This window comes from Sparus aurata, chromosome 6, assembly GCF_900880675.1.
Source record: "Sparus aurata chromosome 6, fSpaAur1.1, whole genome shotgun sequence".
Taxonomy (NCBI): domain Eukaryota; kingdom Metazoa; phylum Chordata; class Actinopteri; order Spariformes; family Sparidae; genus Sparus; species Sparus aurata.
This window is the reverse complement of record NC_044192.1, coordinates 23,761,779-23,785,531: the sequence shown is the minus strand read 5'-3', so window position 1 is coordinate 23,785,531 and position 23,753 is coordinate 23,761,779. Positions and strand designations below refer to the sequence as shown.

Genomic DNA, 23,753 nt, shown 5'->3' with positions numbered 1-23,753 from the left:
TAAAACAATATATATATCATGGCCATCCTAACATACAGAGTGATGGAACATAAATACCAACCATAACAATAACCAAAATAATCAAACGTTGTGGTTGTTATTATGGTATAATGGTCATCAGGACACAGTGTTTCTCTGTACGTGCAGTGTGTCCTCAGAGTGTGCCTCCTGATGTGTGTGTCTGCGGGGCTCTCTCAGTCCATGCAGTGGTTTCCTCTGTCGCACTTCTCCTTTAAGCGCAGAAAAAAAAACCCGGCCATGACGTCAGCAGTAAAACCTGCTCCTCCTTGGTGTCTGTCCGTCGGAAAGTGAAGTGTGTTTGGCGTGCTATTGGTATCCGACTTTTCCCCCCTTTCTGTTGTCTGTCTTTCGTTTGAGTGTTTACTCGTTTTTCCACTTCACTCGCGAGTTTTTTTTCGCCACCGTTTTTAGAGACCCCGTCCGGTCGACGTTTTATGGGTTGTTTTAGAAAAGTTCCCGAAGCGCTCTTTGAGGAACCGGTGGACGGCGGACACCACCGGAGATGGATAAGCTAACCGATAACGTTAGCTGAGTTGTTAGCCAAGAATCACGGGTCAAGAGTAGGATCAAGCTAGCATGCTAACAGCTAGCTAACTTAGCATTTTATCGGCTAGCCAAGTGACTTTGTTAACCTGTAACGTCAGAACCGCCGAGGGTTTTTTTTCTCCTCAGGCCTGGCTGCTAGACACCGAACACCTCGTCACAGGCCAGCTAACCCAGGAAGAAGACGCGGTGTGTGTTTAAGGAAACAGCCAGAAAAGTATTGTTGAGAGGCGGCGGTTGTTCGCCTCACACCCCAGACCAAGAGCATGCTGTCCAACGCACAGAACCAACCACTGTTTCCCAACCCGGCGGGGCAGCAGAACCCGGCCGGGCAGCAGAACCCCACGGGCCAGTTCCTCCCCTTCCACGCCAGACCCAACTTACAGATCAAGAAGAACGCCATAACAGATGACTACAAGGTAACCAGCCAGGTGCTGGGGCTGGGCATCAATGGCAAGGTGCTCGAAATCTTCCAGAAGAAGACTGGAGACAAGTATGCGCTGAAGGTATGTTATATTCTTGTTAAGAAAGTGGTCAGTAAGCAGGAATGTGACGTCAGAGCAGAACTGAGGTAGAACCAGCACATCTGGGCACCCTGGGAGGGAAGTGGGGACCCCTTTTGACCGTCCAGCTGTGGGTTTGTGGAGCTGTCAGTGTCCAACCTATCCCAATACATCTTCTAAGAATTACGCCACTGTTAACAAAAATATATGAAAAGATTACTGGATGAGTCATTTGACAGTGAAAATACTCTCCAAAAAAGAAATCCCTGTTTCTGTCTCTTTGGTGTGGATATTAGCTGTTTTTCTGCGAGGCGATAGTGAATTGATTTGCATCAATTCACTATCTTAAATCACACACAGCTCTTGGAAAATGTAATCAGCATTTCTCACTGACATTTTATTGATTGCCAGGTTAATAGATAACAATGTGTAACACTAGAGAACTGAGAAAATCATTTGTAGATAACGGCAAAGCGTCTTCGTTATGACTGAGGGTCAACTTTTTAGTTGTTTATCTTCCCTAGTCGTGATTACTGAACCAAAGCTGTTTGCTGATCAGATGTTAGAAAGGTGATCTTTGATCTTGTGAGTGTTTTATATGCAAACTGTGAGTAGATTTACATGTGCCGTGATTCCTCTGCGTGCCACACACATGCACCACATAGTGTGTTGAGATAAAATAATGTTCTGCCCACTGCGCTCCGGCTTGAAATTGAGGTACTCTCCTGTTGTATCCTGTCAATTACTGACTCTGCAGTTATCAGGAAGTACCTCCAGAGATCGCTGACTGTATCGGTCAATGATTGACAAGACATACGTCACAGCAGCTACTGACACACAGGTGCACACCGTACTGCACACCAATTCAATCACTTCTTTATCCTTATATATGCATGAAGTAGAGTGTTAAGTATGTAAAAATAAGTATCACACAAAATCATTCCCAAGTGATTCACAGCCTGGGAACATCCTGTGTGGCGCTTCAGGCTGAAATTCAGACTAAATAACTGGGTCACAGCTTTCAGCACACTAATGTGTGGATGTGTGTATAAAACATAAACATACACACTCTTAATCAGACCTGTTTAATCTAATGTGGTAAAGTTGCATTGTGTTGGTGACACTTGAAGGGAGCTTTCGTCAGTTCACTCCAACCCCGGTTTGGTTCAGGACATGTAGCAATATTCAAAGCAGCAAGAGAGGCAGCCTGCTACCTCAAAATAATAACCTCCCAACAATTTAATAATGAAATGTTTTGACCTCAAAGGTCTTTGTCAGGCTAACAATTAAAGTTCCAACATGTCTTTAAATCCTTTGCAGACAGCCAACAACCTAGGATTTCTCCTCCATTTCATCCCTGCTCAAATGTCCAGAGTGTTTAAGGCCACATTAGTACCAGAAGGAAATATACTGTCTCACCAGAGAAATGTTTGCATTTCACAAGAGAACAACAATTTTGTCCATTATATAAAAATGGGTTTGTAGGATTGAATGCTACCTGGCTGCTGTGAACTGTTGTGTCTGGAATTAATGGAATTTAATTGAAGCGTAATCAGAGTTTAGATGACATTTCAGTGGCTCGCTAAAAAGAGGAAAATTAATGTGTATAGTTTGATGCATAAAACATGTGGAATTACGAGAAGGTGTTGCCAGGTGGTCCTTTTGTTTTATGGTTTGCAGAAAGAAAGAATGAGAAGAAGATGTCAAAATAAAACTGAAAAATAGAAACATAAATTTTTGATACAAGTTATGTATGTCACCTAAATAGAGCAAAGCTATGTGTTTAGTATTAATGCAACTGAACACGCAGGCTGACAATCAGGTTTCTGTTTGGTATATTTTAGATTAAGATCACGAGGGCACTGTAAGTGCAGGAATTTAGTGATACTGGTTAGAAGAGGAAGTTTCATTAGTTTCACTAAATATCAATGCCCTTATGCCATCCTGCTATGTCCAAACTTTCAGGGCTTTTACAGTCGCTTTGTACAAACTATGAAGTCATTCAAAAGTCTAAGCCAGAATTAAATATTGACAATGATGGTGAGCTTTACTAAGATTACAAGCTGACAAAGTTAATCTTGGCTCAGGTGGAAAAGTTGGCATTTATAATAAATAGAATAAAGATACACTTAAAACTGATAGACAGGGTTAAAAACAAAATAAAACAAAAAAAAAATGGTGACTTGTGTGTGTGTGTGTGGATAGAGGTGAGTCAAAACCAGAATTCCTGTCTTTAGAGGGACGCAGCAGAGAAATTCCCTTTTGCATCAGACCTACAGTCAAGTTACTGGGAATTATGCCCAAAACTTGCACAACAACAGAAAGGCAGCTAAGAATGTGGGATAAATATTTAAGTGTTTGAGCTTCTGGACAGATGGCATCTATGAGCTCCCTCTCTGATGTCAGAGCTGGGAATAGCCTCTATATGTCAGATAACTGCATATGTATAAATACACACACACACACACACACACACACACACACACACACACAAAGCTGATGATTTGATTGGGAAAAGCTTCTGTGTACTTCCTTCAACCACCTCCTATTACCCCTATGGCTCTTAAAACTTGTTGGACTTGACATGGCGTATAATCCGCAAGCTTCACTGATATGTCTAATGCTGTTAAATGACAGACTGTAGCTAAATATATTGATGCCTTCACTGAATGAACTAATGTCCTTGTTGTTCTCTTCACTGACATCAGTTGAGTCAGCCCCATCTCATCTATTGTATTCATTAGGGTCTGCAGTAGACGCCAGAACCAGGATCCTGCCAGCCTGGCCCAAGGTGACATCACCTTGTAAAACTTTCACCTGTCTCTTGTACCAAGTTTTGTGTTAACAGTGCAGCAGAATAATTTGTAACTTGGAACGTCCCTGTTTGTAGGAGAGAGACTGTGGCAGAGAGACCCTGACATCTTGTCGGTGTGTGCTTATTATAACCTGTCGCAGAGAATCAATACATTTTGACTTTGCAACTTCTGTCTGAGACAAAGCTGGATGGTTCCTACTGTGTTAATTGGCCTGCTTTTAAAGTGTCCTGCCACATGCACCCTCTCAAAGGGTGTTAGGCATCTGCAGATATCATCTTACAGTGACTACATTTATATGCATGTGAGAAACCAGGTTTCTTGGAGCAATCAGGTTACGGCCACATCCTGACTGAAAATAGCATTGTGTTTAAAAAAAACACACAAAAGGGTGTGTTTTTGTGGCCCTGTTGCTACAGTATATGCATAAACAGTCCACTGTCTATCAGTTTGAAGGCTTACCAGATGCCAAATCACTACATGAATTTGCGCCTTTCATTTTGGATCTTCTCGGCAGTAGTTTTGTGTGGCAGACAAAACAGTAGAACAGTAAAGGTATGCAGATCGTGTTACACGGTATTCTAACTTGGATCTGCACTTGAACGCTACACGCCGTTTTTGGATAATGTTGCATTGCATTGAGCACTGTGTGTGGTCAGTTTTTTTGCCAGACAGCACTGCATTTTTTTGTGACAACCCTCAGTGTCAGGACCCCCCACTGTGCCAACAGAGTGGTCCCATTGCAGTAAATGAATAGGCTGCAAATGTGAATGCTAAAAGGTGGAGAAGACATTGGGTTGTTTAGTTTTGCACATTTTTGGGCTCAAGAAACATTAATTATGTATTGCAAAAAATGTTCTTCCTTTTTTTTTCTCTTTCGCCTATACCTTGCATTAGTGTGCGGGGGTACCTGTTGAATAACAGCTTAAGGGGAGATTTGCAAGATCTGTTTTATACAGCAACATGAGCTGTGATTGTGCACTGAGCACTACTTGAACATTATGACTGAACTGTCAAGTAAAGCTGGAAATTAATTCTGAGTAATCCTCTGAGATGTGATGCAGTGGTGTTATTTTTTTGTCATCATGCACTAATTAGGAATGGCTAAATGATTATTTTATGGCAGTTATTATACCCCTTTTCTACTGGTCAAAAACACTATTTAAACCCACTCACCCAAGATCAGGCTTTTGTGTGTAATGGGGATGTGTAAACTCTGCATTTAAATGCGGGTCCATTGGCTCTGCAGTATTTTTTTTATTTTAATGTTTATTTAACAGGGACGATACATACAGCATTACCACAGAAAATGGGAAAATGTGATGCATATAAGATGCCTAGCGTCTAATGTGATGCATATAGACGCTGGTTTTTCTCACCTTGACTCAGCTCGGCTTTGATCTTAATGTAAGAACACGGCAGTTTCTGCAGTGCACAGTGATGATGCGTTATCAACAACCAGTGGTGGCGTGTAAATAAAGAAGGAATTTGGGACGCCGTCAATTCAAGGACATTTTATTACTGGACACAGTGTTGGATTTGGTTCCCCGTTCATTCCTGTGAAAGTTGCTCAGTGGTGTTTTGAAGACACTCCTTTCACAATAGGTCTATTGTTTGTTTGTTTGTTTGTTTATTTATTATTATGCACAATGATAAAACAAGAATTCTGTTTAATAATACAAAGACAAATAATTGTGCAGGAGAGGAAAAGAAACCCAAAGGGCTTATATAAGATCCTCCCCCTCAATACAAAATCACTAAAACAAGTCAATCAATAGAAAAAGAAAAGAAAAGAAAAAAGAAAAAAGTTGTTGTTTGCTCATCTGTTACAACTAGGGATGACCCGATCCGATCTGCAGGATCACAAAGTATATACTTTGTTTCAACAAAATAAAAAAATCTATTAAGGAACAGCATGGATGCAGATACTTTTTTCTTAATGCAGCTGTATTATCCAGGAAAAGGGTTACAGCTAAGTTGTGGATCGGGTCCGGTATTGGCATTTACTAAATTTTAAAGGACTTGGATTGGGGTAAAAAAAAAAAAACCTGATCGGGACATCCCTGGTTACAGCTGTTTCCAGTGCATTTGTGACAAATCACAGATGGGCTGCCTTGCCTGTGGGTAGTGGGATATAGGGGATTCTGAGTTTAAAAAAAGCCTGTGTGGACCTGCAAATATTCGGGGAAATGCGCTATTAAATAGTTGGATCTCTGAGCGTCTGTACATTGGTCCCACAGCTGCTTTAAAGACCATCTGTCTCAAAATTCAAAATTATTTTTTCATGTTCTGTACACCTTTACTCTTTAGTGCGACCACAGTTTTTATTTTACTCCACGTGTCTAAATTATGTGAACAATCTGCTTTTAAGATTTATAAACTTTAAGTTTTAGTCAGACTTTAATCTTGATTAATTGTAATTAAACATATTACTCATCCTATCCTCATCTCTTACATCAATTAAGAAAAGGCCCTTTGTTTTCATGAGGTGGTTCCTGTGAAAAGCTAACAATAATCAGTTTACTGGTCATGTAAAGCTAATAAACAGGCAAAGAAATTGCAGTGATGCTGCCTTAAAAACAAACACATGTTGAAGTGAGGACCAAACAAGTATTTTTTTCAAAACAAATTCTAGTCTTTGTTTAAGAGTAAAGCTTCCCCACTGACTCCTTAAGCCTGTTTCTTCTTCATCTGGAAGGGAACTCGGTGAAATGTGTGTCGTTAAGGTGATGTAATATTAAACAGAATGACCAAATCTTTTGGCCACATTTTGCGAGTCGTTGAAGTTGCGCTTCCTGAAATTTGGAAAGATGTGGAAGTCACTATGGTGAAGTAAACACACCTGTCAGGGGTTGGTTGAGAAAAGAGGAACTGGAACTATTAACCAGTTCCAGTGGAGGATTTTGTTCATATGTGTTTGATTTCTAAAATTTACTCTTGCACTACTAGGTAACAGAAGAATCCAGACATTGCTTAAATGCCGTCTTTCTAGTGGCACTCATGCATCATAAATCTTTCTCAATCTAGCACTCACAATGTCAGCATGTCTGATTAAAGGCTACAGAGGAAGAGCCAGTTCCATGCTTCAATCATGAGATGGTGCGAGAAAGGAAGGAAAAGGAGGGAGGGAGGAAGGAAGGAAGAGGTTCTCTCTCTGGTGGCCCTCTTTGACTTCTTTCTCTACCTCTTCTAACTTGACTTTTCATAAGATGCCTTTTGTTCATTGCTCTAAATGTACCTACTCATTATTTCACTATACCACCGATTACCCGCTTGAGCAAGATCCAAATTCCCCCTGCTTACATCACAAAATTCATTGATCATCAGTCATCTCACCCTGTGGAAAATAAGTTTTTACCTCACTAATGTGGTCTTTGCCACTTGCGTAACCAGTCATCACTGCTATACTTGTACTTAGACCCTCATGAGAAATGCTTCCACTCTGAATTTGATTACATAATACCCTTTACAAGTTTTAATTTGGTATGTAATCAGATGTAAAAGTTGTTGGTGTTGGGGTGAAGTATTCAGATTGCCAATGGGTTTATTGATGTAGCAATTTTGGCAATAATTGTGGCAGTTTATGTTACAAATGTATGTTCCATTATTGATAACTTTAGGCTCCATTTACAGAATGTACTTCACTATAGTTAATGGATTTAAGGCTACTATGGATTATGCATGTTCCTTGCCACACACCATACACATTGAAGTTTGCATTTAAACCAATGACCACAATATGATTTTTAAAATTAAAAAACACTTTGGTCAACTGGAACTTGTACATGGATGTGGTATGAAACTCTAATAAAGTTGTCCTTAAGACTTTCACTCCAGTTTTCAAATGTGAATGTCTAAACTAGGAGAGTCAAATTGATTGGCTAGGTGTCACACAACCATGTCTTAGTGTCTGTTTATAGAGAAAAGTATGCCTTATCTTCAGTGACTGGACTATTTATTTGTTATTTTACTTTTACTTGCTTGTTTTCGTCTTCTTTATGTATGTGGTTGCAGTGCTATAGCCTACAGTTTGTCAGGTCTGTATATTTGAAATTGTTATGACAAAACTGTGACAAATCACTTAGTGCCATAAGATCTTATTTCTCCCTTCAGATTACTGTGAAAATATTTGTGTGACATTTGTCACAAACAAACAGATTAGCTGACGTTAAAGCTCCTTTGGCAAACATTTATCTTGGTGTTGTAAGCTCCTTTGACTTAATATGAGTTACTGGATTGCAATTTATATCGTCTGTGATTGGGTGCAGTTAGCCACCCACCCCCACCTCGACCTTTTCTCTCTCTCTTGCCTCCCTGTTTTGCTGGGTGTAGTGTATTTGGAAGGATGTGGTATTGTGGTTGTGATAGATGGTCCCAGAACTAGCCAGCCAACTATATCTGTGATACAAAGTAGGTCCTAGGCGGATGTAGCACTCTGTTTTACTCTGTCACACTTATTTATGAATGGTTGAGAATACTTTCTTGATGTGTTTTAATAAGACATAACTACAATATGTTCTCGTGATTTTATATATGCCGGACAGCAACTCCAACTATTTTTTTGTTTGTATATTTTTTTGCTTGAGTCTCATGATCTGTTCCTTATAAGGAAGCAATGTGCTGAATGGTGTTAACGGTAAAGGGAAGTGAAAGATTTTCTCTCTTCCAAAGTTCATTCATTCAACATGCTGCACTCCTGTTGCTCTTGTATGGTTCATGAAAAAAAACAAGCAAGTCCTCAATTTTAGTCTGCTGTGGTCAGCAAAAGTTACTTGATGATTGAAAATGTCATTAATTAATTGTCCTTTGGTCAACTTAAAGACCGTGTAAAGCGGCAAAAAAATTGTGTTATGAGTTTGTCACACCATAGAAACATGTACCATTGACCACTGAGCCAAATTTGAAAGATTAAAAAAATTGCTATGTATATAAAATTAGGTCTCAAAATCATGGAAAAACAAGCACTTCTTTCTGCTCTGAAATGCTGGGGGCGTGTCGGTTAGAGGTGCTGGAACCACGCCCATACGGCGCGGGGAGGGACACGTCATGTTAATGACGTCGGTGTCTCCCCAGGTGTTCCCCAGGTGTTCCCCTTGTCTATCTAAATCCGTGGACAGTTTATAATCATATGGATGCTGTTATAATGTGTAGTGATTGAGATCCTGACCCACCAAACATCCTGGAAAGTGACAGAGTTAAGTTTTTCGCGCTAAATGACATAATTATACATAATCATCATCAGTAAACAGGACGCCGTCTGACTGTCACTCGCGGGGACGGAGGCTGTTTTCTGGGGGACAGTTCCCTGAAGTCTCGGTCAGGAGAGCTGACGGTCACGGTGATTTATTTTCGTCAAACACTCTTGTGACAAGCGTGACAAACGCTGTTTTCTGAGCAGAAATGTGAGGGAGAGTCGGGAGGACAGGCGGAGGACAGACAGGAGGACAGACGCTTCTTCACATACAGCTGTGGTATTTGTTTTCCTCATATAAGTTGCCAAAGACAGTTACAGTTACTACGTTACTTTTGTTCGGTCATGTAATGTTGCTTTGTGGGACATTTCTCTGTATTTAGTTAAGTGAAGGACCTGTGCAGTTATCAGACTAGTCAGACTGACACGCCCTCGCTCCGCGCCACCAGATTATCCGTTCACACTGGGACGGCTCACCAATAATGCGGCCCTGATACTACCGCCACATACCGCCGGAGGGACCCGCCGCCAGCGCGACGGAGAGGGTTGGCTGCGGCGGCAGCCACATTATGCCGGTGGCACTCGCTGTCAGCAGGACGGAGAGGGTCAGCGGCGGCCACATAAGGCCGGTGGCACTTGCTGTCGGCGGGAGGAGAGGATGCAAGCTGGGGACGGAGAGGGTCGGTTCGTGAGGGTCCCAGTGACCAGCGTCAACGGACTCTGCAGAAATCCAGACATTACCTGGTGATAGTTGCTGAAACTATCAGGGGTAAAGACACTGCAGAGAGGTGCTGGTGGTGATGTTTAACTCCCTACAGTAACGTTAGCTCCTCTTGACAAAATCGATCCACCATTTCCTTACGTTGTCATCTGAAGGAAACTTAAATAAGCTAACAGTGCCGTCACCCTGCACACTGTGGCATCCAGGAAAGATGCACGAGCGATGTGGAGGAGACATGACTGGTTAGCTGACTGGTTGGCTGGTTAGCTAGCTGCAAACTATTGTAAGCAATGCTATCCAAGACTGGAGAGCAAGTGGGAGAACCGCTGAAGCTGACACGCTGAAGGTATTTATACCACTTCCACAGCAGGGCCGGGTTTATGCAAATCATGATTTGCATGATTTCTGACCCGCCCATTAAATCCTGAACACAGAAATGTTGAAAAACAGTTTGTGAGCCTAGCTCCAAAATTAAATTCTAAATGGCTGAATGGCTTTTACATGTTTAAAGTAAACACATTTATGACCTGTTTAATGTGTTTAGAAGAAAATGGCTGATTTTGCTTTACACGGACTTTATTGATTTAGTTGGTTGTATGTTTAAACAGATGTGTATTTAGCTTCTAAGATTGTGGAAAAGACAGTTGGAAACATTTTAAATGAAAGAAATAGTTTGACTTTTAGGGAAATTAGCTCACTTGTTTTCTTTCCCAGAATTAGATGAGACAATATTACACTCAATTCTATATGGTATGACAGACTTAAAATCTGTCTGTCAGCACCTTTAAATTTCACCAATTAACATTTTTTATCTTGTTTGTCTAATCGGGATAGTGGCAAATTTACGAGTCTGACTAGTAACCTCCTGAAGTCTGAACTGGTTGCCTGGTAGATGTAACAGACCAGTTTTATTTTGTCTGTCTGAAAACATACTATGTAAATGTGTACTTGTACACACGCACACACGCGCACACACACACATACACGACTAATCAAAAGGCCAAATCTCTGTGTGTGAACTCCCCCTCATTTCAGTGCAGCTGATAACAAACCAGTCTGTTTTCATTTATGCAGCAAAGCCACTAGCATCATCTGTTGCATCGGACTAGTGGGGGATTCACACAATGAATCATAAGGTGTCAAAAGGGAGGAGTTAGTGAAGTCAGCTCAAAGGGACAAAGATAGGTAAAGGCTGTCAAAAATATGACAAATGCCTTTAGTCTCTACTCTCCAGTTCAGTTATTTAGGTCATTATGTCAATCTGTCTTTGTCTCCCTGCTGTTTCTCTGAAGAGACTCTACTCCAGCTTCTTCTTTGTTTCCAAGCATATCTTCCAGCCTTTGTCAGGAAGTGAGACAGCTGTTTCTGTGTGTCATACAGGTGTCACATTCTCATTACCGCTCCCCTGTCAGACACTCATTTATTAAGAATGTGTGATGTGTGCCAGGACACCTGCTGGCTGAAGATACTCACCTGCAAACTAGACATCTGTCTGTCTTGAGAGCTAGGGCTGACAGAACTTGAACAGACTTTGATTCTGACAGGGGATATTTTCAAAGCAAGCAGTGGTCACTTATGATACGATGATTTTGTTATTCTAAGGTATGTTCAAATGGATGGGAACCAAATTTTACCTACCGTTAGTGGCACAACTAATAACTGGAGTGTTTTGCAGGAGTGTATGCACAACCTGTGCTGTATGTGTGGAGAGTAGCTGTGTGTGTTTGTGTCGTCTGAGACTGACTGACATCAGAACTCACCAGTAACATCAGTCCCTCCCCTCTCAATCAATTTTCCTTTTGTTTCTGTATGTTCATGAAGTGAAATCAGGGTTGTTCTGTATTCATCAGTTCATGTGTGCTGTTGCAGCAAGGAAAGCACTGCCACTGCAAGAGAAATATACCGTAATTTAGCAGTAGTGATCATAACATACGATTTACAAACATATTTTTACAACTGGAAGCTCAACTACAAACACAATTTTGACCAGTAGGGCAATAGATACTGTCAGAAAAATTGAATAAATGCCCAAAGCACAACAGCACGCATAGAATCATAGAGGAAATGCAGGATGCCTTATACGCATAGTTCAAGATGAATTCAAGTCTTCGCATCAGCTATATATGAAATGTCACCCCCTCAAATATTCCATTCATGTTCAATTTTTGCACTGTCTAACCGCATCATTTTGCACCCACGTGGAACAGTTTCAGTAGAGGGGCCCTAATTGTAGTAATCCAACCAGACAGATGAACAGTTACAGTTGTTTGTGTGCATTACTGACAAACACAATGTCACTTAATTGATTCAGGCATAGACTCACATATTTATATGTGATGGTCTTGTGAGGCCTAGCAGATGTCTTTTATCAGATCAGTTCGCATTGACACACACATACAGTGATACCTCATCTGGTAGGTTGTTGTTTGACCCTTTTTGTCAGGTTAAGAGGCTTTTCTGATTGAGCCAAGCTTAACCTGTCACCCCACAATAATCTCTCTCCCTCACAGAGTTTCACTGCCCTATCACCCTCAGTGTGATTGTGTTAGTTTTCTCCTAGTTTTATCACATCAACACTGGACTTTTCCTTGGATCACGAGTGGCAGGTGGAGGATGGGTGCTCCTTCAGCTTACCCCCATCCCCATCCCGCCTCCCCCTGTCCAAGCCCCTGGCTTGGGAGCTTTTGTGTTTCCTAGAGGAAGCGTATTGTGTGCCCATCTGCCCCCCTTGTCTCCCTCCTTCTCCACCAGCTTCACTGTTTAGCCTCAAAGGGCCAACAGCAGATGGGGGCCATGCAGTCACACTAGCACCAGCAGGGAGGTGACGGGGGTGTGTTTCTCGTGTGCGTATACGATTGCGCATGTGTTGAGTCGACAGTGTGAAGTCTTTGTTTGTGGAGGGAAGTCTGCTAAATTTAGATGCGCTAATATTGGTTCCAACACATGATTCTTGTTTCCAGTGAATACAGGCACATATATCTATCTTTTAGTTCTTCTTTGACATCAGGCTCGAAAAAGAATCTCCAAACTCTGTAACTCAGCAAATCCAAAATTCCCAGGTCCTTTAGACAGTATTGCAGTTGGTGCAAAGACCACAAGGCTATTAGCTAGCATTGACCAGGAAGCAGTAGCATTGCATTGATTGATTGGAAGCCACTTGAATGAAATGATTCTTAACAAAAGTGTGTTGATTTATGTCCTTAAATTCAAGAGTCAAAGAAAGCCAGTATTTTTGCCATTGCTTCCCATCCTTCTACAAACACTTTTTTAAGTGAGTTTATCTGGGTACCTACCCCCACATGGACCTCATGTGGTGCTGTTGACTACTTCTAGTGTTGACCAAATATGAGCCTGAGATAGCAAGCTATGAGGTAGAGGCAATTACTGAATTTTTAGAGGGGAAAATATTTGAATATGAACATTGGTGAGTCATTGGATGCATCAGAGTTTTGTATATCTGTGATGAACAAAAGTCTGATTTTTAGAAATGTTTTTTTTGTTTATTTCATGGTGCATGTGTGGTTTTGACCAGTGCGCTGAGACATGTGTTTTGGCCTAGAAGGGCTGATATGGAGATGATAACAGCTGCATGTTTTTATATTGACTTTTTACCCCAGTGCCTGAAAGAGATGTGGAAATGTCTACACTGTCGTTTAATCGCTCTGTCACCAAGATTGTATGGCAATATGATAAAATTGGCAATTTGTCATTTCTCCAAATACAATAGCATGTTTCCTTAAAAAATATGAAGTGTAAAAATTGTCTGACAGTATTGATTGTAAAAATCAACTGAATCAGACTATATACAAACAAATGGCAAATAACCCCCTGAGCCAATGACTGATGATGAGCCCTTCAGACCCAACTGATGAGAAAAGATTAGGTATACCTGTGTTACTATATAAATTTAGGTTTTTTAAGTGTGATGATGAATGATTTAGCGTACTTTGAATAGGTTGAACTAAACTAAATGATTATCTTTTTCAGTTAAAAGATATGACGATATAGTGGATTAACATGTTTAGGTTTAATTATTTTATTTTAAAAATAATTTTACATGACCCATTTCTTTTCATTTTAAATCATCCCAGCAGGTGAAAGTGTGACTGGAACGCAGTGCAACAGGTCTGTCCTATGCGTCCTTTGTTTGTGTCCATAAGGTCACGTGTTTACTTGAGTTTTTTTCAGTCCACTATGACGCAGAAAGTAAAGACCCACCCTTGTTTGTTTTGTACCAAAGGGTGATTGAACTGTGCTGCTGTGTGTTCACTGTTGAGATAACGCCGAGTAATACTCAACTACGCCATGCCAACTCTTCCTGGTAACAAAGACAGTCACTTTTTATTGGTCAGTCACCCACCCCTCAAACCATTTCTTTTAACATCAATTAATCTATTATATAACTACTATTATATAAGTAGAAACCCCTTTTTATTGATCAAATATTAAGTAAAACGGGATGTTCAGACTCAGATTAGAAGCATAGAATTATAAATCTGGGGGTAATATTTTGTCTGTGGTACCTTGTCTTTCCTGTCTGTCCACCTGTCTCATCATTCATGGGTAGTTAATTTCCTTTTTTGGTAATTTCCTGTCCTAGTTTTTTTCCTTTCTTAAAGATTGATAAGATAATCCTCTGATGATTACCCAGAGGGGAAATTCAGGTTTTAACGGCTGCACAAGGACAGAAATGACTACAAAATAAATTGAGTTGTTTACTTCTGATTGGTCCACATAAGAAACTAAATTTTATGCTGCAGTTTTTCTGTACTTTCCCTCGTTAAAATCTTTATAAACAAAGACATTTCGTCACATCCAGAGAGCAAACAATATCTATGTTACTTCTCAGAGAAGCGGAGCTTATTGTCACTAGTTGTCAGAATATCACACCTGGAGAACAATCATGGATACAAACATAAGGACAGTAACACTTTGGTGTCTTTTTGAGATAAAAATACTGTTCATAAGCTAGCTGACTGGACTTTGTAGTGTGTTGCCTGTTGTGAGCTTTTTAAAACCAAATGTAGCCAAAGCGATAAAGCATTCAAAACATCTGGTATTCAAGAGTGACAGGCAGGAACAATGAGTTGACCCTTTTGGTATCCTTTTTTTTTAAATGTAAAAACAAAGCATGTGAAAGAAGTCTTGGCTGGACCTGACACATTCTTGAGTTTCATGCTGCTGTGAGAGAGGCTGGAGAATTGAGGCATTGGTCTTTTAAACTTTTAAAAATCAGTGCTCTTTGCTTCATTAAAATAATTGAAAAGTCGGTTTCACTCGCCTTGAAACGGAATAACTGTCGTGAAAATTTGGAATTGGGTCAGAGCAACAGCGAAAATCTCTTACATCAAATATTGATGCAGTGAAGATGAAGTTAGTTTATAGCAGAAGCTTCAATAACCTAAGAACTTTGTTTATTTGTAGTTTTACTGTCGACCCTGCTGGCGTCATTTAAGGTTTTATAAAGGCCTGCTGAAACTTTAAAGCTGAGGTTAGAAGTCTAAAGTTAATACTTAAGAATGTAAATATGCTTGTCAAAAACATGTCCCTCTTCCTGGCTTGTTTTACTTGTATACTAAAAGATAACACTGATAAAATCCATCATAGTGATCAATACTCCTATATAGAGTCCCAGTCAGTCTTCTTTTAAAATGTTCAAGAGTATTCTGATGTATAGGTCAGAATTGTTTCTTCACTTAAATAAGGGCTGCAAATATAGCCGAAATGCAATCACAATATCCAGATCGCAACTAGCTTCTTTTTTAAATAAAGGTAAGATGTGTCTGAACAGAATTATAATAAAGTACTTTAATGCCGCATAGATGCCTCGCTCCTTATATCTTGTTCTTTAGGTATGAGACAACGTGTTTGTTTGGTACAAAAGCCAACAAATGTCAAATCATGACTTTCGTAGTTTTTTCAGTGAAAATGAAAATTGTGATCCAAAAATGATCATTCTCACCTGTCGGGAATCATTGCAATCTAAATATCTATCAAAATAATAGCTTGATAAGCAATAATGTCAAAGATGTATCCTAATGTGGCCTGTCTGCTTTTGAGCCGAACAGCAATGATAATGCGCTGCTTTAACCTTAATATATTTTTCAGTAAGCTGTTGTTCACATTCACGTCTCTGTCATCTATTTTTAAGTTAAATTTTAACAAACAGGCTGTAGCCATATTTGTTTGTTCTCATTTGTGTGTTTGTTTACCTGGTTCTGATATAAAGCAGAGAACTTCAGGCTTTTATGGCATGGGTTAACCTTCTGTTTTCAGCTCAAGTGGGTTTGAGGTCAGGTACTTTGTAGATGGTGAGTGTCCTGGTTAAACTGGGTGAAATGCTTTCAGTCAACTGAGTAGAAGAACACGATCTGACAAATAACTGGTGCTGGGCAGAGAAGTCGGCCACGAACAGTCTTTTGCCTTTTTATGGACAACCAGGTTACTGCTACCTGATTACTTGCATGATTACTTACATGTTGTAAAAAACCTGGTTTGTGTAATCGAGGTCAGGAAAACCCATAGATTTTAAATAGGCCTAGTTACTGGATACAAAGAGTGCTTTTAATCAGTCTAATGAAGAGTCATTATTGGTCTTATTTGCCATATGAAGTGTCCTCACAACAATTTTACAGGCATCTCTTGGGTTTTTGTGCTGCAAAACATGGAGTGGCCACGGGGCAAAATAAGAAGCAAGGCTATGCAGTATGGTCATATCCAGGTCTTGATAGTACCTTCATTGGGAAACCTGCTATCCCCAGTTAGATTTCTCCTTGAGAAAAACGATTTTACAGCTGTGTATATGCAGGGTTTAAGCTACTAGAATCTGAGTATTCAGTAATGTTGCACCACTGAGCATTTGATTCAGAGTCCCCCTACTGCGTTGTTAGCCCACCGCACACACACATAACAAACAAAATCAGGAAGCAGTATCTCTTTCACTGATACAGTTTTGATTAAATGAAAAAAATAATTCTTTTAAAAATGAGGTTGGAGGTTTGGCAGAACTCTCATATTACTGACTTGCTCCATCACAGTAACCAGGCTACAACACTGTACTGTGTGTATTGTCTAATTTTTTGTGTTACCTGGTTTCTTATGTACATGGAAACGTACTGACCGTCTTGTGTGCCAGGTCAGGCAGCAGTCTGGAGAGTTTGTCTCTCCCAACTCTTATTGCCCACTGGAACCAAGCCCACTGTTGTGTTGTGATCGTGGGCATGGCTGGAATGTAATCCAGCATGAGATGGACAGACGATGGCTCATTGTCGAGGCTGCAGAAGGCCGAATTCTTTCCATTGACTGACAAGGATATTTTAGGGTTTTACTTGCACTATTTTATAGTATCAGAAAATGATATCCGTAAACAAACACCAGCGCTGATTTAACATTATATTTAACTTTTACTTTAAGCAGTTGTATGATTGGAAAGTTGTAAAACATCTTCTATGAGTCACTTTCTTCATACCTGGTGTCAAACTTCTGTAGTCTTTTGTGTTTTTATGTCTTGCATAGGAAAGAAAAACTGGCTCCAGCCTTCTGCTGGTGATCTAAATAGACTGATCTTCACAAACATATGGAACATTTACATGCCAGATTCTTTTTCAATTCAGATAAATTCTCATTTCAGTTTTGTTTTGAAGGTGAAGCTGCTTAATCGAGGCTGCCTTCTGTTTGATGTTCATCTTATATTTACTCTTTGAGACAGGCTGGAGCTCATAGTTCAGAAGTTCAGGCCTATGTTTGACTGAGCCACTCTTTTACTACTGTAAAGGAGTCTGCTAGTTTCCTGTAACAGTCTATGTGGCATTAATTGTGTTATTTACAACTGGAAATAATTTGTGACCCTGTCATGAGTAAATTCATCTGCTTACTGACAGGGGGCACCAAATGGAAAACTCATTCTTAGTAACTTGTTGACTGCTTTTACTGACATGAGCATTGTTGGGTTTCAAATTTTGTTTTGTTATTTACATGTCCTTAGCATGTCCTTAGCATGTCCTAAGTGGTCATTTGTCTAAATGTCAGCTTACCCCTTTCATATTAATGGCTTGTTTTCTTGCACAGAATGTGTAGTAGTGTAGTCTGTATAGTATGGAGATGGCATGAAATGCTTGCTTATTCTGTTTTGTCTCAGGACCTAAAAAGAAAAAAAATATTTGCAGCTCAAAGTGCTTTACCAAAAAAAAAGGGAACAAATGGGGATTATGGCAAGAAATACATAATTAAATGTATATTTAGTAGGGATGTCCAGATCAGGTTTTTTTGCCTCCGAGTCATTTGATTTTGAGTATCTGCCGATAATGTGTCCCGGTCCGATACTTCTATAATGCATTAAAAAAATGAAGAAGAGCGAAGAAACAGATCCAGGATGTCCCTTATTTTTTATTTTATTCACCTTATTTTATCATTTAACACTTAACATAGGTGTCAAAGGACAAAAAAGCAGGAAAATATACGGCTCCACTATGTCTCTCTTTACATTTCTTTTGTCCCGTTGCTGGCTTCAGCTAAGAAAGAAATAGTTCGCCCGACACTATTATTTTCTTTATTATTGTAAATTAATTATGGAAACAGAATCTGTTTCAGAAGTCAGTGGGCCACATGACCAGTGCTTTCCACAAGCGCCGGCTGCCGGCCATATAGCCGACTACACAGTTAACTCCAGCCGGCTACTTTAATGACTATTATTTTTCGATTTTAATAAAGTTAAATGTTTTTCTAACAGACTGACAATAATGTCAAACTGAACCGCACTCATTAAAATTGTGATTCACTGTGCTTGTACTGATAATAATCACAAATTACTCCGATCATCGCCGACTTCATTGATCACAAGGGAGAGAAACTCATCCGCGGCCCCGACACGCGGTGTGTGTGCGCGCGCACTCAGCGGAGTCAGTGTGTCGGCCGTCGGAGGCGAGAAGCAGGGCTCACCATAATACGCTTATTTTGTCACCGGTAATCCACTCTTCTCTTCCAGCGTCCATTTAGCAATACCTGCGACACGTGCTGGCATCAAAAAACACTGTCGGTTGTACAAATGAAACCAAACGGACTCTAAGAGTGTATTTTCATTAGTTGCTAAGGGAGAAACGTTCACTGAGTGTTTAATTGTGTAGCCACCACTGCAGACTGTGAAGGTGTCATGCACCGACAATAAGATATTTACAAGCCCAGAACGCCTCATGATGCAATATTATGTGAGCTTGTATAGCCTATTATTTATTATTTTCAGTGCGCAAATCACAGTTTTTATTGGTGCATTAGCATCTGGCATACTTAGTTACACTAATGAATAAAAGAAGATGCGATATTTTGTAATAATAATAATATAATATATAGAGTAGATATTGATGCTGATAATAATAATAATAATAATAATAATAATAATAATAATAATAATAATAGAGCAAATGTCTGAGAAATTAATATAGGCTGCCTGTTCTGCAGGCACACTTAGGCTAATAATAATAATGTAACATTATTATTATTATTATTATTATTATTACATTTAAGACCAGTGTATAAGATCGTACCCCCCCCCCCCCCCCCCCCCCCGGCTGGCTACTTATGTATTATGGCTGGCTAGTCTGTGTCTTAGTGGAAAGCCCTGCACATGACATGGAAGCTGTTGAGAAAAAAATCATAATTTCTGCATATTAATATTCATATAAATTAGAGGAAGCACTAAAATACAATAAAAAAAAAGCTGTGTCTCATTTCTCCAGTTTACTTATACAATTTGCTGCTGGATTGGAATCACTTGGCCACATGACATGGAAGATAACAAAAAAAATGCAATTATTTTGTATTAATATATTTATGCTAAGTAAATTGATGACGGTCCCTAAATCAGTTTCCAGCGATTCAGTGCGAGGCTCTGGGAGGTGAGCTAACCATCCTCCTGCTGCTGACACTGGGTGAACCTCAGTAAAGTCTCGGCTGGACCTGAGTGAATATACGCCGAATATCCAACCTGAAACTAAGGTTGCAGCCTTTGAATAGGATGACGAGGATTTCAGTCACTCAACTTAAACGGTGACTTGTAGAAATTATACAAGTAGCACTAATGACAATAAAAATCGATTTTAAGATGACTTGGGGTATAGTGTTTTCACTGTGTGCAACTTAAATTCGCCATTCGCCTGTGATATTAAACCTACAAAAACTTTTTTTTAGCGGCAGCGCTGAAAATCCAGCAGCAGAATTCATATAGGAGAAACACTGACACATCAGATAACATGGGCCTATATTAATATAAAATATACATATATATCCGATCCCTGATCGGGATGTAACATCTGATTGATCGGCCCCCGATTTCCGATCACGTGATCGGATCAGGACATCCCTAATATTCAGTAATCATAACTCTTACATTGAACAAAGTAATTAATTTGTGTGCACCTTCGATCATATTTTATTGAAATGACAGCTGTGGAAATGACTGTCCTAAGATGACCAAGGCTTTATGATGATGAATATAATAATTTTAAATTCCACTAATTCCAATAAGCATAGTGCACACTAGGGCTGCACGATTTTGGAAAAAATGTGAATCCGGATTTTTTTGCTTAGAATTGAGATCACGATTCTCTGGCACGATTTTTTTCACAAAAAGTTTATTGCACTGATGAACTTGAACAAAACAAAAACAAAAAACATTGTAGTATGGCAGAAGCATACTACTATGCCTCTGCCAGAGCAATGTTTTTTTTGTTTTGTTCAAGTTCTATCATTGGATGAAAAATGATTTTTACAAGAGTAAAAAAAAAAAATTGTCTCCAAGATGAGAGGGCATCCTTTAATACCTCATGTTATGCAGTGTTTATTGGGGCCGTATCCTTGGCTAGGTGATAAGTGATAGCTGCTGTGATCGGCTTTCTAAAACGGAGGCATAATATTCCTCCTTTTCCAAAAGCTGCCTCTGAGGTAGGCGTAAACATGTGACGTGACTTGAAACCCGAATTTGGGCAGTGAACAGCTGACAACGAATTTGTCTTCAAAATAAGAGCTTCACATTGCACCCCATTGGAGTTTAGAACTGGGTGCTTAGCGGGGGGCTTTTAATTTGAAAGTAGCGACCGTTCCTAGCTTGTTGCTACAACAACAAGCTAACACAACCATACAGCTAGAGATCCAGGAGACACTAGCATCTCCCGGATCTCAGCGGCTGTCCAGTTGCTCATGTAGCAGGCGAGGTGGAAATAAGTGTACCCTCGGAGGTGGCAAATCGGCGGACCAGAACAGACCATCAATTTGCCGTCTCTGTCTAAAACCGCGGACCTAGCCGTCCAAAAGACGGGCAGAATGGCGGCTTGCTGCCCCGTCTAAAAACAGCTTCTCTCCCACTCCTTCCAAACACTCAACTGCAGGTGGGCTTCCTTCACTGAATCACGTGTTGTCAAGATGCTTTACCACAGGTTGAGGGAGGAGGCAGCGGCAGTGCTGCGTTGGGGGGCGCTTCAAAAAATCCGTGAGGAAAATGGGAGCATTTGTTTGTGATTCAGCTCGAGATATAAAATGCTTCAGAATCGCTGTGTGTAGAAATGAGATCACGTGTATGTGTGAATCGAGATCGCAATTTTTTTTAATGATTTTTTGTGCAGCCCTAGTGCACACACAGAATGTGCTTGTTTAAAATTCAGTTTTCCAAGCAGGGGGATACTGAATCTAATTAAACCTTGCCATAAGGCCTGAGTCATGCCAGGTGCCATAAGGCCAGGGATCCTGAGTGTCCTTGAGCAGCATGCTGAATTTGTAAGTGTTTGTGAAACACTTCTGCAGCCTCTAGTTTGACTTCCTGATGTAAGGCGGTGAGTCAGAGTAATATTTTGTTGTCAGGGATTAATAATTCAGCAGCAGTTAGTAGCTAAACTATTTTTTCATGGCACAAAATCATCGAAATTGCAGTTGATTTTGTTAAATGGTGCAATAACCTAGTGACACAGAGAGGGTGCTACATTCACACAAAACTGGAGTGTAAAAAGTTTACATGTTTTCAACCAGCTGATGGCAGCACTGCACCTTTGCCTTATGTGTTTACTGCTGATGTGAATAGGTAGTGGTATAAAGTTGGTTTGACTTTTTCACCTTAATAATGTTAACCTGTACTATCTTTTATGATGGAACAGCTGATGATGATGTTAATCATGATTGTTTATTTGCCTCACCTTCCTTGTGCCTGTCCTTCCTTCCAGATGCTTCAGGATTGTACCAAGGCCCGTAGAGAAGTGGAGCTCCACTGGAGGGCATCACCTTGTTCCAACATTGTGCGCATCATTGATGTGTATGAGAACCTCTATCAGGGCAGGAAGTGTCTGCTTATTGTCATGGAGTGGTGAGTACACACACACTCTCACACACTCACACACACACACGCTCACAAACTACCACACGCATGTTCACGCAGACACACGCGCACGCACACACACATACACACACAATACATATGCAGAGTGCTCCTTTCAAGCTGACATACTGATCAACACTGGAGGCTTGTAGATTTTGCTTCCCTTTTTAATTCCAAAGTTCACTGTTGGAGCATCTGATAATCACATCCAGTGTGTTTTTTGTGATTTATCATGTTAAAGGTACCTAGTTGTCTGTTGTTAAGTGTACAAAATGTTTAATGGTATTTTACTTGCTATATTTTTGATGTGTGAAGGGTGGTTAAGGATGCCCTAGACATATTTTTGGCTTATAAACCACAACACAACTGTTTCAAAAAGTAAAAACATTTACAGTCTGCTGGGTAACAGGTGAGATGCCACAGCTTTTTTACTTAAACCCTAGACCTGGGTAAGTCTATGTTTTGAATTAACTGTGTTGCTCCAAAAGTGCAGGGACTTGCATAGAGCTAAAACCATTATTTATTTAGATTCTATTATACTTAGATCAGTACATTTTTGTTTTAGGAAGATCTACATTGAATCAAATATTTTGGTTATTAGTGTGCAGTTCCCAGACTTGGGAAGGCAGTTGTGGGAAAGCCTCTCCTATCATGAGCCAAGGTTCAGTGATGAGTATCTTGCCTTCTCAGTTGTTCTATACACATTTCAGCCAGGTTGAGTATTGTACGTCTCTTATGTGTGACCCTGAGGAGAAAATGACCCATTTCTTCTAAATGGGTCCTTTCCTCGCGGCTATATTTCCGTTTAGCAGCATCAACTTCACACACGTGCAGGCATTAGGGTTTGTGGTTACCTTTGTATCGCAGTGGTAGTTGACCTATCTGCCTTCACACTCCTGCAAATAGGCTGCAGCTGATGAGTAATTTCCTTGAGAAAACTCAGCATGAAATGTAAAAAAAAGAAAAGTAGTTCTGTTGAAACTAAGACATTTCCTAGAACTTTGCACAAGGAAACAGCCAATTTGAGATTTAGCTATTCAAGCTCCTTTCCTTTTGACACTGCATAAATCGAGACCCATGGTGACCTATATTCTGCTGTTCAAGTATTCTCCCACATTGTGTAAAGGGTCACCATGTCATTATGTCAAGACACCTTTGTAATTTAGGAAATTTAGTAAGATGATAGGGCAGCTGCTGGACTGTGGATTTCGGACTCAGGTCCGATTTTTCGCCATATGACATGATGCATGTTCTCTAGTGCTTCATCTCAGTGCCTCTTTCTGCCCTGCTAATGGAGAGCAACAGTAGTTACGTTTCACAGATAAGAGTGAACGAAAAATTGGTTTTGAAAACCAAAAACACCTCCTGTGTATTGGTTTTTGTTCTATGCGGTCCAGTATGTTACATCCTCCCTACCCATGAGTCGTTTCCGCACTGTACTGGAGATGTGAAAGACAGGGTGTTACAGTGTTTCTGCTGTGATGAGAGCTCTTAGCACTTACCTTACCATTAAGTATCTATTCTGCAGCAGATGCACACTCAACCTCAAGGCATTTTCAGAAACAAAAAGGTGGGGTCATGAGACCTCAAGTTCCTCTCTACCTTC

The 23,753-nt window shown here is 40.1% G+C and overlaps 1 protein-coding gene across 1 annotated transcript in view; it reads left to right on the top strand.

Annotated features, from left to right (window-relative positions):
* The first annotated feature begins 251 nt into the window (after positions 1–251).
* Positions 252–23,753, top strand: part of mapkapk2a (MAPK activated protein kinase 2a) — a 33,621-nt gene continuing 10,119 nt past the window's right edge. Inside the window, exons 1-2 of the mRNA XM_030420764.1 lie at positions 252–1,070; positions 21,996–22,135. Of these exons, the coding sequence (XP_030276624.1) occupies positions 831–1,070; positions 21,996–22,135 (380 nt within the window). The 5' untranslated portion in view covers positions 252–830. The remainder of the gene's footprint in view (positions 1,071–21,995; positions 22,136–23,753) is intronic.